Genomic DNA, 18,145 nt, shown 5'->3' on the forward strand with positions numbered 1-18,145 from the left:
AGAATGAGGCAGACATCAGCCAGGACCTCCATACAAAATTCTGGGAATAATAAGCGTACTTATTGTGGTCCCATATTCAGGAGGACTGTTCAGCCCAGTCTTAACTTTAGGTATGTGAATGTTTCTTAAGCACCGTTTTGAATTAGAAATACTAACGTTTCAGTTGATATTGTAAAGAGGAATTTAAAAGTGCATTTATCTAAATTAGGCTTCCACAAATGACCAGGCTCACAAGCAATATTACAGGCTGCAACTGGTTAGAAAACGCATGCAGCATAATATGGACATTTTAATAAGGGAAAACAAACCAAAAAACCCAGTCCTGAAAAGGATGGGTATATAAGCAGGTACAGTCAAAGCTTGCTCACCTTCCATCTCAGAGCAAAATTCATCTTAGAAAATCCTTCTTTAACTGAGCTAGTTTCAAAGTTCTAAGCCTTTGACCTGAACGATGACCAAAGTCTTTGATAGTTGTTTTATTTCTGTGTCAGTGCTGATTTTAAGTAGTTGAAGTCTTGCTTCTTGTTTTTAGATAGGCCTCTCCTCAACCCCACATGGTACAGAAATTCAGAAGCAATGCTTATAAAATGTCAATATATAAACAGACCCACCGGGCACATCCAGATGAGTGTGCATGTTCGGTTTGTGGCACCGCAGACTGCATGTGCTATGCATGCAGGTGTTTGCTGAACTAATTTAGCAGTGCAGCAGGTTTTTTTGACACCAGGAGATCTCAGTGCCAAAAAAACCCATGCCAAAAAGGCTGGAGCCATGTTCCAGCTGTTGGCCAGGCTCCGCGTGCCCAGATCACTGCCACTGGTGCCCCAGGACAGGCTGCTGGGGCCAGCCCAGGTGTTGGCCTCAACCTTTCCTACACCACCTGCAGTAACTTGCTGTGTGCCAGCGCACATGTGGGCATTCTTTGGGGACAAGTAGCAGGAGCTACTTGTCCCCAGGGACACGCACATGCACACTTATCTGGACGCGCCCACTGAGTACATAACACAGGCTCTGTTGTAGCACTTCATCAGGCAGCAGAGGCATTCTGTAATTCAAAAACAGCCATGTAATTGAAAACAGCCATGTAACTTTAGTGCCATACGTGAAAGCAAGCAGCTTTAAAAGATAAGCTGCAAAGGGAAAAAGGATGGGTACATTCAACTTTTCACTGCTTAGCAATTGGATGTTGTACAGAACAAAGGGAGTGGACCCTTACAGAAAAATACTGGGAGAAAATCTATCCTCACTCCCTATCAAAAATACATTGTGCTGTGCTGGCTAGCAAAGATGGTAAGTTTCTGCAATTTGTCACAAGTAATAAGATAGCAATATCTTCCCTTCAATGCTTATTATTTATTCAGTGCTAGACATGAGACACTCATATGCTAGACACTTTACAGACGAAAAAAACTAGTTGCCCCAATGAAATTTCTCCTTATTATCTATTTTAGCTTCCAGCTATATTCTTGTATTATGTTCAAATTTCTGATCTTGACCTTGAAGGCCCAGACTACAAAACTGTTTACAATGCTTGCCAGTATTTCCAACTCTTCCCTCCTAATTATCATACTTGGAACAGTTTCCTTTTTCTCTTGCATACTATTGTTATTATCTGCCACACAACCTTAAAATCTTCTCTCAGATACCACTGGTACTTTTTACGAAAATCTTTACCACCTTTTTGCAAGATTCCTCTGACATTTCAAGCTCACGCTGGTACCTGATACATTTATGACTCAACTGTTGTGTCTATATACTTACATATAAGCAACTTGGATACGCTCTTATCCAGGGGTCAGCAACCCCCACAACCTTGATTTGGAAGATAGTGGCATGCCAGGGGCAAATGGTGGAAGAGTGATGAGGGCCCCAATACTTGTGGCAGCAAAGAACCAGCCCCTTGCCTGCTCCCTGAGACATCACGTGCAGCCTCTGCCTGCAATGAGCCAGGCTGGGGCTCTGGACCTCAACGCAGCTGCTTGCAGCCTCTCTGCCACCTGCTGTGAGCAGCCTGGGCTCCATGGCGGGCATCAGGGGCCTGCTGAGAGCCAGGGCCGGCTATGGTGTGCCGAGCAATATGGCTTCACATGTCATGCTTTGGCATGTGGGCCATGCTGACCCTGGCTCTTATCTGCACATTGCCAAGCATATGCTAAAAAGTAATCCTTTTGGTTATTTATTAGACTGTAAACATAATCTGTGTATAATTTGGATGTGTAACAGTCACTAGGAGAACCTTAACTTTCCATTTTTTAAAATCTGATACTGTACCAACTTTTGTTCCATTGCAAGATATCTACGTTCCCTTTGCAGTAATGTTGCAATAGTTTCATAATTCATATACATTTCTCAATATGTATTTGTTTAATTGTAAAAAAAAACATACTCATCATCTGGGGTTAGCTGCACAGGTTCGCTGGTGAACTGTGTATCAAAGTTATCCAACCCATAATCGTCTGTGATCTGAGGCTGAAATGGAGGAGTTGTCTGCTTCTTTTCCAGCTGAGAATAATAATGGTGGTGGTGAGGGAGAAAAGTCAAATATTGAACATTTACTTAAGCTTATCAGAAAGACTTACATCTGCTTTATGTACATATATTATAAAACGCTATATCCACACTGGATGTATATAATATTGATAAAAGAGGCAAACATACTAAATGTTATTACACATTGAAAGAATTCTGACATTACACAATACATGTTCATTCTGTTTATAACAACATTATGGTTTTAAGTACATGATTTTCCTCAAGATCAGAAACACTCTAAATCTTACTATTTCCACAACTATCTCAGCATGCCTAATTTAATTAACTACCTCTAAATAAGTTCTGAATCCAACCCAAACTAGTGGAATATGTAATTAAACATATTCAAGACCAAACTATTTTTAAACTGAACATGTCCTGGAGACGTCCAGTTTGTACTAATGTTCATGACGAATTGCTTCCTCAAGAACACACGTTCACTTTTCCCACCTGCTTCAAGAGGTGACCTCTTGGAAGATGTGAGCAGTGTCTAGATCACGTACATCCTACAGTCAAATCAATTTAATCACCGCACTTATTGGCTAATCTAATTCTAGAACAGACCAAAGTGGAAAACTGTCTGCTAACATCTGCTTTAGCGCCTAGCTGTGACGTAGAAAGATTTACTACTGTAGTAGTTAGTAGTCATTAACAGCAACTGAGGCAAAGCACAAAAATGGTAAAAGCAGCCCATGTTTATTATGTAATGAAAACAAAATTCTGAAATAGACTTAAATGCAATGAATTTTCTGCTAAAAAAATTAACCCACATTTATCTTCTGCACATGCATTCACTATGGAATAACCGCAATTCTACAAGAGTGTGATAATTCAATTTCAGGTCAAAATAGGCAGATTTCAATTTGGATTTAAAATTTGAACATAAAAGTTCATATGAAGGTGCTCAAATTGTTAAGAATCACCTTGTTCCATATTCATCAGATGTAAGTCTAAGCCTAGGCTCATAACCCCTAGAAAATCTTCTGCCTATCTTTACCAAGCTTTTTAGTTTGAGCTTGGTACTACTGAGCAACTTTGGCATGTTTTTGGGTTTCATTTGCTAGCATTCCACCTGGCTGAGTGCTCCTCTTGTCTAAACAAGCTGCATCAGTAAAGGAGCAGAATAAAATAAGATACTTTTCCAGGACACCAAGTGAAAAATTGTGCTTGAATTAAATCTCTCATTTCCCATTTCCAAGCCTCTGCTTCTTTTGTGTTATTTACAGGAGAAACTGATTATTGCGTGAACACGGATAATCCTAATATCAATGTACTCAGAAGCTGTGCCAGACAGTAATACTTAGTTCTGCTGTTTAATCAAGAACCTACAATTGCACGAACCTGTCTGTGGTTTTAAGGTACATATTTGCTAGACTCCTAGGGCACCTATACATGTGTCCAACACCTGCTCTGAAGCATGCTAATTATGCATTGGAGCAGACTCAATTAACTGAGTCTGCTGAAGCATGCTAATTAGCATCCCCCAGCAGTCTCAGCCATCCCCATGCTTCAAAATGGCGGTGGGGTGCTTTAACTAAAGCATGTCAAAAGGGCTGTCGTTAAAGTGCCCCTGCTGACATTTAAGCACAGGATGATGAATACATGAGATGTTGCAGGTACTTTAATTACAGTAGCTTTTGAGAGCCACTCTAATTCAAGTGCCTGCCCCCCATTCCAGAGCATGTGTAAAAATGCCCCTAGATTGCCACAAATTTTGGTAATAAGGGAACTGATGACAGGTGTAATGTGGTCATCTCTTTAAATCAGTACTGCTGGCAGTTCAAACAGATTTAAGACAGGGACACATTTTGGGAGGAAGAACACAGATCCAAAATCACTGGGAAATATATGGAGGGGTTCAAGGCTCTGCAAGATAATCCTTTCCTCCAGATAATTAAAATATTCACCTGATTCAGGTGCTTACTGGTTGATGGAGTAATTTATTAAACTAAGCAACCAATCAATATCTACTCAGTTTGGCCTGTTTGGATGCCTTGCCAGTTGAGTCGCATCTTAACAAAAAAATCACAAGTGTTGTCCTCATGCCTCAACCTCGTTACTGAGCTCCATTGTTAACAAGGTTGTAAAGCACATTGCATTACAGTAAAATGACTGAACTTTTTTAAGGACTGGCAAGAAATCACTTTCAGTTGAACTGTTAGTAATATTATAATTGTCTTTTACTTTCATGGTTTTTTCAAGATAATTATACACTGCTTACATTTGTGATCTGAACTCTCCTGATCATGACTTGAAATTTCACATTGCATCCTAATGCAGAAAGTGTCCAGACAGTACCAGGAAAGCTCTCCTCTGCTTCATGAAGAGGATGAGAGAAAAACAAAGAAACCCGAGTGCAACATGTTATTTCTGTGGATGTTTACATGCAATGGTTGCAAAGCAGCATTAGCTGCCTCTTTCCTACCGCCGTTTACATTACTGAGGACATTTTATCTAGTTCTTGTACTAATCAATCATGTTATGCAATAACCAAATCATGCTGTTTTCCCTTTCTTCCCTCCCACCTCCCACAAATAAACTGCCAGAAAATGCTTTATTTGAAAAAAAACAGGCAAAGGAAAATAACATTACTTATCATCACAGGCAGAATTTAATTAAATAAAAACTCATAGTATGAGTCCAGAATTATGCTGGCCACAAACAAAAGGGAGCTAGTGTTTAAACCATTTTCAGAGAAGGACAAAAATTCAAAGAATTTTCTTCCAAAAAGGTTATATCGCTTAAGTTATCAGCATGCTTTTGTTAGGTCTCTTCGGCGGGATTTTAATTTTTTTATACAAAGATGCATGGCTGTACTAACAACCACAGTTCTCAACATGCTCTCTGCCTAATTTGCAATAAAAGTACACAAATGAAGAACCTAACATTATGTAAGCTTTCTCTATTGCTATAATTGCATAGGGTTCCCCTTCTTGAATGTGCATAACATTTTCTATACAGAATTTGCAATATTTTATATTTCTGATGCTATAGGAATTTGAAGAACTTGGTCAACCAATCTGTATATTTGTGAGAGGAAATAAATTGGAAGGCAAGATAAATGGTGGAGCTAATAATAAAGCACATCTCTTAGCTTAGTTACACATTACAATTAGCACCTAACTCTAAGGATTGTTAGTTGATGTTGAAGTTACCATGTGCCGTAAGCAGTCCCACATTAAAGGTTAATACCCTCTCTAAGACAGCTGGGACCTGCTGCCAGAGGGCTGGTGAGCAGGGGCATGGCTAGGAGCTCAGAAGTTAGCTCCATGCCTGCCTTACTTGCTGGCAGTAATATAGGCTCTTCAGCCCTGCACTGCCCGCTATGTGCCCACCACTGTGTACCCAGATGGAGCCTGTGCCACCTCTGCTTGTGCTCTACATCAGGCCCCGCTGAACCCATGCGGTCCCACTTGCCCAGATCAGGCCCAGTGGGGCCCCACATGCCCAACTTGGCTTGTGCTGCCTCTGCATGCCTTGATCAAGCCTGTGCTGCCCCTGCTTGACTGAGTCCTACACGCCTGGATTGGCCCACATTGCCTCTGCCTGCTTGGATCGGGTCCCACATGCTTAGGTCAGCCTGTGCTGTCCCTGCAAGCCCTGATAGAGCCCTCACCTGCCTGGATTGGACCCTGCTGCCCTGCATGCCTAGATCCAGCTACACTACTCCAACCAGGCCCTGGGTCAGGCCATGTTGACCTATGCACCCAGAGCAAACCCACACTGCCTCTGCTGGGCCCTGCAGCTGCCCTCTCATCTATCCTCACTCTCCTCCAACAGCTGCCCAGGGATCGTGTGGCCTGATTTGGGCATGCAGGGGTGGTGGGGCTCCATCTGGGTATGCAAGCCCCAGTGAGGCTGGCACAGGCTTCATTCAGTCATGTGGGAGCCCACCTGCTCTCCCCTTTCACTTCTCCCCATTCACTGGAGGCTGCCCAGCTGTCAGTGTAGGGCATAAGAGTCTGGGAGGATAGCCAGACCATGTGGGGTAGGGATGGAGATGGGAGCATTGAAGAGGAGTAACTTTGAGAGGCTCAAAGGATACTTAGTTTGTGTTTTCATGCCTTAACATGTGGACTTAAGAGCATTTAAAACATTTGAATGTTAACATGCAACTAAACAGTTACACTCATACCCATGCTGTCTGCATGTATGCTCATGAATGCAAAAAAAGATGCCTGTGTTTCATAGGTATTTATGGGTAGTGTAGGAACAAAACATTTCAAAGTGTTTTAAGAGGCAAAAGTTTATGGGGTCAGTAAATAGGTATAGGCATAGTTACTCAACATATAATACAAAGTGCTAAAAGTTCAAATCTTAAGTAAACTGACTGCTGTGATAAAACTTACAAGCAATGGAACATTGGGGTTTTATAATCTGATCTAGACTTAAAAGCAGCAGAAAAGCATAGGTGCTACCATCACAACAAAAAAAATCTGAGTTTAATATCTTCTAAGTGTAAGAGTGCTTAAAATGCTATCTGCAGCAAACTGACAGATGTGGTATTCTGAAAAAATATTTTGACTTCTGTTTCATTTTTCGCTTTGATGGATTATTTATTGACTTTTACATCTACTATCTGTTAGAATTTATATAACAAATAGGATCATGCAGACAAAGATTCCAGTTAAACCAGGATATCATTTGCCTCTGTTCTAACTGCACAAACTGCTTTTACATACTAGCAAAACTGTGGAGAAACAGGTCTTTTGAATTCCCTTGGAACTACACTCTTCTTCCTTATGTGGATGAGTCCACCGTATTTGTACTGCTCGCAGAAGCTGTCAGAATGATAGTACTGGAAATGGAAGTACTCTTCATTTAATGAGAGCACAGGAAGTGACAGCACTGTTTTTTCCCCCTCGCTATTTCTGCCTATATGCTCCACCACTTCTGACCTTGAGGGACAACTGTAACGACAGGAGGAATCTATTTCTTCTTTGCAGACCATGTGAATAAAGGCGTCAGCCTGCTGTTAAGAAGTGGTGCAAGAAAACCCATTTTATTACACAGGTCACTTAATATGACAATGACTTCTGATACTGAGCAGGGTAGGATTCAAATTAGTGCCTCAGAAGTTAGTAATTCTAAATTCCAACAATATCTTGCATCACTGACATTAATTTGTAAATGTATTTCACAATTACTTTTAAATATGCCAGCTGCCCTAGCAGCTTTAGTCCATATAATATCTTAAGAACATGGCTGCTTTCCCTTTTTCAAATGAGAATGATTTTTATCCCAAGAAAAAAAAATATCAAGAAGATACAGCAGCCAAAATTAATTCAAGTACATCTTGGCTGGCATAGCCCACAAACAAATATCCATAAACCAAATATTAGTTCTCCAACAAAAGTTCTCCATTCGTTTAAGTAATTCCAATATAAATGTCCACGTGTATCAGAAAAATAAATGCTGAAAACGCCAGCATCTTTGACTTAATATTTAATTTCATAATTAATAGCTCTGAAACTTTACCTCTAAATTATTAGGGCTTCAAGTTTTTGGCATTAAATCCACCTTTTGAAAAATACTGATTATTTTAATATAACAACCAATTGCTGAAATTTCCAAATTCAATTCTATATAGCACAAGAGAAGACAGAAGAACGCTAGATGGCTAAGGTGTTTCATGTAACCTTGAACAATGCTTTCTGAGCATAGCATAGCTCAGGAGGAATGTATGAGTACACATGAGAAACACAAGAGCTAAATAGAAACTCCTTCACAAGTAAAATACGAATCAATATAGTAAAAGACAGGAAGTAGTATCTGCCTATTTTAACTATTCATTTTAACTATCCACTAAAGACATTTGCAAACTTGCCAATAACCACTCAAAAGTTGAACTGAAAGATCCTGAACCTGTGAATACCAGAGGGAGTGTTGTCATTCAAGTGTGAAAATGTACCCAACTGTAAGTATTATGACTGAGCACTGCAGGATTGGGCTCAAAAGCACCAACACAATTCATAAATGTCTAAATGCTACCATGAGGGATATTATAACTTTTCTGGAAAAATTTCACCGCCACATGGAAAATTTCAGTCTTTCGTTGAAAATATTATAAATGCGTGGCTGAAAACCCAACATTCTGTATTAAAAAAACCCACTATAACTACGTTTCATGCTCCAATTCAGTTCCACGGGCCAGTTCACTGGCCAGCCAAGATGTACCACAGACTCCCCATGACAGCCACCACATTACATAATGAGAGAAGACACTCCCCCCCCTTTGCAAATTTCAAGTGGAAAGAAGTAGAGTTGCAGAGGCTGGACCATAGCTCTGCTCAGAGGCAGCTGGGACAGTGTAACATGACTTATACAGGCAGTGCACCCCGGCCCCTGAACGGTGGAGAACCACAAAGGGGAAAAGATCCATAGAGCCAGGTTGGCCTCATCACTTCCTGGGAGGAAAATTCTTAGTTTCAGAGAAGGAACAAAGAACCTCACCCAAAATCTCTGCCCTAAAAGAGATTACAATTTTAGTAATGCAACTATTGGAATTTTTATGTAAGCCATATACTATTTTACAAACATACCCCTCCTGCATCAAGACAAGAGTCCATTTAATTGGATTTTCAATAATATATGCGACTTGCATACCTCTAACCCAATTCTTTGTTAATTCTATCTAAAACTTCAAATTATTTATTTTTCAGTGTAAAATAACGTAACAGGATCACAGAAAAACCAGGCTGGAAGGGACCACCAAAGGGCACCTAATCCAATTCCATGCTCAGGGCAGGCTCATCCCTATGTAAGCCACCCAGACAGAATCTGGTTTAAAGGACTATTATAAGAATTTCCTAACTGTGAGCAAGCTACAATGGGGATTTCAAGTCCAAACATGTTGACTATCCCCTCTCCCAACCTCTTCTTTTTCTACTTTTTTAATTCAGATCACTTACTTCATTTCATACACTGCTCTATGCTGTCTTTTTATGGCATGCGATGAAATGAACTTGAGTTCACAAAAGCTAGTGCAATCTCTCTCTCTTTCTATAATGTATATAGTCTATAAGGTACATATCTATCCTACTTTCCATCTGACCTCAGACATGCACAACTAACTACCTCTATATGCCTTACAGGGTGCATCCAGATGAGCGCGTACATGCCTCCTGCAGCATCTCAAACCAGTTTTAGATACTGCAAGAGGCACATTGAAAATGAAAAAATATTCCCTGTGCTGCATATTTGCAGTGCGGGTTCAAAATTTGAATACCTGGATTTCCAGGTATCAAATAAAAACATCCCAGAAAAAAGCAGTGTAAGGCATGGTTCCCCACCATGCCCTGAGGCAAGCCAGGGCTCTGACCACCAGCGACGCTCTGGCATTTGGCCAGAGCATCTCTATGGTGCCCCCTGCTTCCCTAGTATGTTGCATTTGTGTGCCGTGGCAAGGAGGAGAAGTGGAAGACTGTGACCTGGATGCTATCCCCAGTAAGTAGGTACTGGGGGTTGGAGAAATGGTGGGAGGGGCTGTGCATGTGTGGGGGGTTGTGTGGGGGTGGGGGACTGGTCGGGGGGTCATGGGTCTTGGCCCCAGCCCCTAGCTGCAGATCAAGGAGGAGCCACGCAGGGTCATTTTGCCCTAAGTGGCACAACTTGCCCCGCACCAAAGTGCATATCTGGGCACGTGTGCCAAGGCAAAAATCCCCAGCTCAAATTTGTGCTACTCCTACTTGAGCTGCTGCAAGAGCGCGTGCCTGTATGTGTGGATGCATCCATAAACAGACAAAAACAAACAAACAAAAAAACCCAAGTAGCAAAATGTCTTGCGGTACAGGTGTTGTTTTATTCTAAAAACTTGAAGAGCCATTTCCCCCTTCCTTTGATGCTTCTGGTATTGTCTTTGACAGAGGCAGCCTTCCAGACTGAATGACCTATATGCGATGCACACTTTGCCTTAACCCTGGCTGGCCCCTGGAGATCACCGTTCCCCTAGAGAAACACCAGATGGAAAACTAACACTTAGAAGTCCAGGTGGACAAAACTGGAGAACGTTAACTAGAAAATTCTGAAAAATGGATTTTGTTTTAATGGAAGTCAGCTTCAATGACAAACTTTTCAGAAGTTTTTCTAAATATATAGCTCTCTATGAATATTCAGAACAACTCTAAGAAGTTTCATTTTTATAGCAATGACATTTCACATGAGTCAAATCTTTAAATTATCTTTAATTCAGCATGATTCAGGGGATTAGCTGACTACCGGTTGCCTCTGATTAGGAAGAAAATGACAAAGCTATTCCATAATTGCCCATTTCATCTTCTTTTAAACTAACATATACTGGGCACTACTTTATACAGGCTATTTAATTTACTGTTCCAATCCAGCTCAGAAACTTACCTATTTCTTACACGGGTTTAAAGGGCAGAAGTGATAGATTCAGGGGTTCGGTTAAACACAGGCAAAATCCTGTGACACAAAGCTGAATGGAAAATCCAGTAACCCCTGTGAAGATCCCAGCAGCTGAGTTCAGTTCTGGAAAACTGGCAGCCCTCTGGTGCGAGTACCTTTCTAATGTTACCAACAACATTCTCTTCTGTTTAAAATGCAGGTTCCCTGTCAGCCGTGCTGAATATTTTCCCTTCTTTTCTTTTTCAATCTATGTTGCTCACTCTCCAGGCTCCATTCTCTTTTGTATCATCATCACACTAGCTCCTTCCTGGTCAAATATTTCTATACTTTCACTTGATATGGTAAAGTGAAAGACCACCAGGGAAGATATGCCATATTACATGGAAGATGCACATAGTATTTAAAATGTCAAGTTTCTTACGCTTATCCAGGTTGAAATTGTCCTTTTCTGCAAGCTTTCGGGATCAAAGTAGAAAAGGACAATTTTCTTGCCATTTTCCAGTTGGTCTAATAAAAGGTATCATTTTGGAACCAAGAGTTCTAGTTTTTTGCATGTCTTTTTGTCTCAGACCAACACGACTACCATGTACACCCCTGAAACATGGAAGATGCTGAATTTCAACTGATTTTGGATTTTCAACTTCATTGCAGAACAACAAGGATTTTTTTTTTGCCTCCCTGCCTGCCATCCGACACCTCTAGGGAAGGAATTCTACCTGATCAACACATCAAACAGCTACTCAACACAGCTCACAAAGACACTCATGGACCCAGAGGGACAGACTTCCATCTTCAGCTCCCTCTGTGCAAAAATTATTTCCTACCTATGGGGACTTTTACCATCTTGTACCATCTACACTTTTCCCAGAGCCTGATGAAGGGACTTTGATCCCAAAAGCTTGCAGAAAAGGACAATTTTCTTGCCATTTTCCAGATGGTCTAATAAAAGGTATCATTTTGGAACCAAGAGTTCTAGTTTTTTGTATGTTCATTTTAGTAGACATGTTCCCTCCAGATCCATGCTCACAAATCTGCCTCCTGCCCAAAAATCCCATCTACTCATACTAAGGCACTTTGGCTTGCAGGTCAAAAGCAGTTCAAGGCTGAAGAAAGCCAAGGTATGAGCAGGGGGCTTCTGCAGCTCATGAAAGAGGGATGGGGAGAAAGGGATGGAACGTGTGTTCATACCCCTCTGGAGATCACATTTTTCAAAGGTGTAAGGATCTCTGTAGAAATCTATTATCCAAAAACTACTGCTTTAGGCATTTAAATGCATCTTATTTTCCATGTTTATACAAGTCACTAGAAAACAAACTCACTAAAATGGGTAACACAAATATGATGCATGACTTGCATACCAGTTTAGGAGTAATTAAATGAAAAATAGCTCCAGAAACTTCTAACAAACCACATTAACTAGGGCTCTAGCTTTCTGTACTATTTTATACCTCCTGTAAAATTCCTTCTTCAGGGCATTCACATCTGGACCCAATTCATCATATCCTACTTACAATAAAATTTACAAAATACATTTATTTTTAGAGAGATTGATGTTACTTAAATTTAGCCATCTGTTTAACTACAGTTTAACATTTCATTGTCCATTAAGCCAAGACTTGTAAGATTAAAATGATGGATGTTACTTAACTTGGTAAGAAGGTAAGTTGGTATGTATGACTCAATTCACCAGTATATTACAGTGTGCATAAGCCCTCATACGTGATATCCAAATTTGAAGTTTCTTACTTTTGTTTAATATAATGATACAAAATTGCATGCGTGTAGTTAGGAGTCAAGACATCCCTTCTTGGAGACTTGCAATTCTATTGCTGACAGCTGCTACATTACAGCAAGACAATATTAACAATTCTGGGTTTTCTGGCTCCTGGTTCTCCAACGGTAACACACACCAGGGGTGCTCAGTCTCTGGCCTATGGGCCAAATGCAGCCCACAGTGCCATGACATTTGGCCCATAGGTCTCCTCCACAGGATGGAAAACTTGGCAGCAGGGAAGGGGTATCATAGAATCACAGAAGTAGGGTTGGAAGGGACCTTGTAGATCTTCAAGTCCGACCCCCCGCCTGAGCAGGAGAAAAACTGGGCTCAGACGACTCCAGCCAGGTAGGCACCAAGCCTCCTCTTAAAGACCCCCAGGGTAGGAGCCAGCACCACTTCCCTTTGGAAGCAGGTTCCAGATCCTAGCCGCCCTGACTGTGAAGTAGTCCTTACAGATGTCTAATCTAAACCTCCTCTCCAACAACTTGTGGCTATTATTCCTTGTTATGCCAGGGGGTGCTAGGGGAAACAAGGTCTCTCCCAAACACTTCTGGTCCCCCCTAGTGAGTTTATAGACAGTCACCAGGTCCCCCCTCAGCCTTCTCTTGTGAAGGCTGAACAGGTCCAGGTCCTGCAGTCTCTCATTGTAGGGTCTGCCCTGTTGTCCCCAGATCATGCGGGTGGCCCTCCTCTGGACCCTCTCAATGTTGTCCCATTCTGAAGTGGGATGCACAGAACTTGGATGCAGTACTCCAGCTGTGGCCTGACCAGTGCCACATAGAGGTGGGGGATCACCTCCTTGGCCCTACTTGAGATGCACCTGTGCAATCCATCTGACTGTGTAGGCATCAATGCCACAGCTGCCTAGTTTTTTTTTTAATGAGGATGGGGTGGGAGACGGTGTCAAAGGCCTTGCTGAAGTCCAGAAAGACTATGTCCATGGCGACACCTGCATGCAATGCTTTTGTGACCTGAAGAAGCTCCATGCAGCCAGATCCAACTTTGCCTGGGCCATTGCTCGTTCGGCGGGATCCAGGATGGTTCCCACTCAGCACATCCAAATGAGGCTTGCTGTTCCCCTCCACATTCAGATCAGGACTGCTCCACCCTGCTCCACCACATATCTGGACTGGGGCTAGGCTCCACCCTGCCCCCAGCACACCGCCACATTAGGCATCTCCATTCCTTCTCTCCAAAACATGGATTGGGGGTGCCCTGCCACACCCTGCCCTGTATGTCTGGATTGCGACTGAAACCAGGCTGCCCTCCTCTCCCCCACCCCACCCCCGCATCTGGACCTGGGCTGCTCTGCCCCTCCCCCCACCCCATGTCCAAATCAGGGCCACTTCATCCCACTCCCCACCATTTATCTGGATTAGGTTGCCCCACCCCACCCCATGTGTTTGGATCGGGACTGGGACAGGGACCGACAGGACTGGACTGCTCCCCACCTCCCGCTCCACGCATTCAGACTGGTGCTGTTTTGCCCCATCTTAGGTGGATGGATCAAGGTTGGGCTGCACAACCCTGCACAGCTGGATTGGGGCCATCAGCCTGAGCAGGGAGCTGGCACTCTTCATCCAGCCCACAAGACAAAAAGTTTGGACACCACTGATAAATACTGTCCCTATTAATTTGGGGGACTGCAGAAAGACAGAGGCAGCAAGTTAAAAAGCAGGAGAAAACAGAAATTACACATACTTTGCTCAAGAGTGGCTGTTGGATTTTAAGACGAGAAGCTTGGTGCAGACATGCAAAGGATCCCTCTGAATCTTTACCAGTAAGAGAAGCTCATCCAAACCTATACCATACAGGTAACCCTTGCTTAGTGCTCTTAAGTGGCTCCTGAAAAATCGAGTGTTAAGTGAAACGAGCGTTAAGTGAAACCAACCTATTTGACAACCTAAGATAGCAACTGCAATTGTTTTTAATGACCAAAGATGGCAACCATGAGCATTATAATGACACTTGCTGAGCACTAAGTGAAATCAGGTATCAATTTAAAATGACCGTTATAGCAAAATAGCGCTAAGCGGAACAGCATTAAGCGGGAGTTGCCTGTATGCGATTCTGAAACGTTCAGGAGGATTTTCCACTTCTGGTAGCTGAAACCAGAAGCTGAAGCCTTGAGCTAAAAGACCATGGTCAAATCATTACTGAGCAGATCCTTTGGGCTGCTTCTCCCTTTCTTGTTGCATTCTTGAAAAATTAGTGTGTACATATGGCCCAGCTTTTTTAGGTGCACTAAATGTGTGACCAAAGGTTTCTGAAGAAGGTGAGTAGGTCCCTACCTTCTTTGATGAGACCTAAAAATCTTACTAGTTTCCGAAATGAACATTGCTTTAAGATTCTAGGAGTGTCCCTAACTTAGCATACTAAAGCATCATAGAGCAGGATTCAGGGAAACCCACTGCAGCAGAAAAGAGAATGCACAGGTTATGTGCTTCCTTGGCAATGCTTTCATCTTGCATATTTCTGCTTTGAATTGACTTATTTTTGTCCTCTGTCCCTATTTGAGCTACATGGCTTATATAAAATAAATTCTACCTCCAAGACACGTGTTTTAAATGCAAGCCATTTCAAATCTAGGTTTTCCTGTTTAAAATAGAAATTTACACAAGCTGAGTGACAAAATACATTGACTCGCAAGACTTCATTTTGAGATACTTTCTATAACAGATACAGGACAAGCATAAAGATTTTTGTGTTTGTTTAGAAACAAGTTTGTAACCTTTCAGAGCTACATTTATAAAGGTAACAAAGTAGAATTCAGCTCCTGGCTTGTAATGAACAATGTAAAAGACCTCTATAAATTCAAGAGGAATATGCTTTGGAGATTAATGTATAATGTTGCTGAGTTAGGAAATGAGAACTATAATAAAGTATACTCAGCAATTAACAAGTGATATAAAAAAATCCATCCATCTTAATTTTAATTTGACTTAATACACAGGTTCTCTTAAAGCTGAAAGATTCTCTTATAGCATTTGAATGCTCCAATAAAAAAAAGAATTAATGGGCCATCTTTTCCATCTCTTTCCAATTTTAATAACAGCTGTATGTGCTTTGAGAGGAGACTATGTCAGAATATTATTATACTCAATGTTTGTGATTGTATCCTAACCTATAAACTTTACTGCAGTAATAACTAGAACTTTTATATCCAGTTAAATCTCAACCCTATATATTGTAGTGCTGTGAAAAAGATACAGAAGTAGCAGGTCACTGTAATAAGAATTAAACCTGCAGTAAAAAAACCCGCATGATTCTGAAAACCATACACAATAACACTGCTTAAGACTATAATACTTTGGAATTGTGGAACGGTATCTTTACTACTAAGCAGTAAAAGGGATTTGTTACATGAAAATCTGCACTGATACCAACAGAAATGCAATAAATGTACAGTGCCTGTGGCTTGTTTAAGCTTTTAATGTTCATTGTAGCTTAAAATACACATGTCCTAACTTTCTGACCATTACGCTGACTTAAGTTTTTTAAGTCAATTTAACTGTCAGAGTGTACACACGTATGTGGAGCAGAATCGGCTTACATGTGGTGCAAGATAATACACTTCCAAGGTGTATTCTCTTGAGTTGCATTAGTTAAATTGACTTAGATCACAAGATAGCTGCCACCATGTCAAGGAGCTGTATGTGTGTATGCTGCAATGCGGCTTAAGTCAACTTAGTCAAGTTGACTTAACATGTACACACACCTAGAGTTAGGGGCAAAATATAACCTATTTTAAAACAGTTATAGCCCAGTTTCTGACCTTTAGATTTTAAATAACTTTAGCTCCTGTGAGTTCACTAGAGAATTTTCTCCACACCCAGCACCTAATTTTACAGTTCAGAGCTAAGCAGATATGACTGATCACAGTTATTATTTATCTGTATTACTATAATGCCTAGTAACCCTGGTTTGAGATCAGGACTGCCACTGTACTACATACCAAATTAACATAAAAAAAAAAACTTTACAATCAAAGTACAAAACATAAAATGCATACAGCTAGAAGAGCATAAGGAAACAGGCACAATACTGGTCAGCATATAGGCAGTGTTGTCAGCACTTCAGCAGCCCCATATTTATCGTGTTTCCGATGGCAGCATGGAAAAAGAGAGTTTTAAAGAGGGTTTTGAAGGAGGATAACATATTAGTTTTGCGGCTATTTATAAGGAGTTAGTTAAGCAGGAAAGGCAGCAAAGGAGAAATCAGAAAGGTGCAAATATAACAGGTGGGTAATGGAGCCTGGCATCCTGGTCCAATCAGAAATGACATACTGACAGCAAATGAGAGAAGATAGGAAGGCTCTGTCTGGGATAGATCACGCAATACTGTTAAAGATTTTGAAAGAGAAGACAAGTAGGTTCTGTCTGATAGGACGAAGAAGGGAAAGTCAGTGGACACAAAAGAGGGCAGACAGTTGAAAATTATGGACTACAAAATAATATTTGCAGCAGAATTCTGAACAGACAAGCAATTGAACTCAAAGGATCAAAAAGAATACAAATTAAATTGCTTCTTTACAAGGGTATTGTGCAAACTGGAGTAGAAAATGAAAAAGCTGCTTTAAAAATAGGTGGTAAAGCTTCAGTCCTTAACTTGAAGACCTGAGGATCCAACTACAACATTCATTCGAATCAGCTCTGGTGGCTCCCTTAAGAATCTGCTGAACTAAAAGAAGGCTGAAATCAGTCTGTTCTCTTGAAACTATGTCTTTTTGTGGTTCTGTGTCCCACCTCTGTGGCTTGATCTGTCTTTCTTCAGCTCTCTGTATATTTAGAGAGGTAAGGATGTAATTGATCATAGACTCTATTTGTATTGATCTGTAGCCCAAAAGTTCCATAAAATTCCTCCCTGTGTTTCTTAACTGTATCTTTAGTCAGCTTTGGTGTATTACCATGCTTGCCCACATTTTATTTTCTGTTACTATTGACATGCCAGTACTTTTACTTGGGTTTCTTTGTAACCTCTAGGGGGCAGGCTTTTAATGCACTGTGGGAGAAATTCTAAAGTACAGTTGTTTCAACAACAACCTTTTAAGACTGTTATGCTGAAGTCAGCCCGAGCCTTTAAAACACACACACACACACACACACACACACACACACACTGCTTTGTCAGCTTATTACAAAAAAGCTTTCCTTATTCTTCCAAAGTAAAAAGTTAGTTATGTTTTCATGTACTTTTCAAATGCATTAGTTTTAAAGTTAACCAGGACCTTTTCTTATTTACTTTACTAAAAGATGACATCATACATGTAAACTTCTTATTTACTGGATGTTAGCAGCCTTTGCATCTTGCTAGCAAAGATCTTACTACGATCTAGTCTTCCTCCCTCATTCCAAATGCACTGGTTATTTGAGGCCAGATTTTCAGAAGTACCGTATTTTTCGGACCATAAGACGCACCTGACCATAAGACGCACCCAGTTTTTATGGCAGGAGAGACTATGTGTGCCGG

The 18,145-nt window shown here is 41.1% G+C and overlaps 1 protein-coding gene across 2 annotated transcripts in view; it reads right to left on the bottom strand.

Moving 5' to 3' along the window:
* Positions 1–18,145, bottom strand: part of PRKCZ (protein kinase C zeta) — a 203,897-nt gene that overhangs the window by 4,167 nt on the left and 181,585 nt on the right. For both annotated transcript variants that reach the window (XM_019541286.1, XM_019541287.1), the window contains one exon: positions 2,387–2,502. In XM_019541286.1, the coding sequence (XP_019396831.1) occupies positions 2,387–2,502 (116 nt within the window). The remainder of the gene's footprint in view (positions 1–2,386; positions 2,503–18,145) is intronic.

This window comes from Crocodylus porosus, unplaced genomic scaffold (genome assembly GCF_001723895.1).
Source record: "Crocodylus porosus isolate Cpor-Errol unplaced genomic scaffold, CroPor_comp1, whole genome shotgun sequence".
NCBI classification, from domain to species: domain Eukaryota; kingdom Metazoa; phylum Chordata; order Crocodylia; family Crocodylidae; genus Crocodylus; species Crocodylus porosus.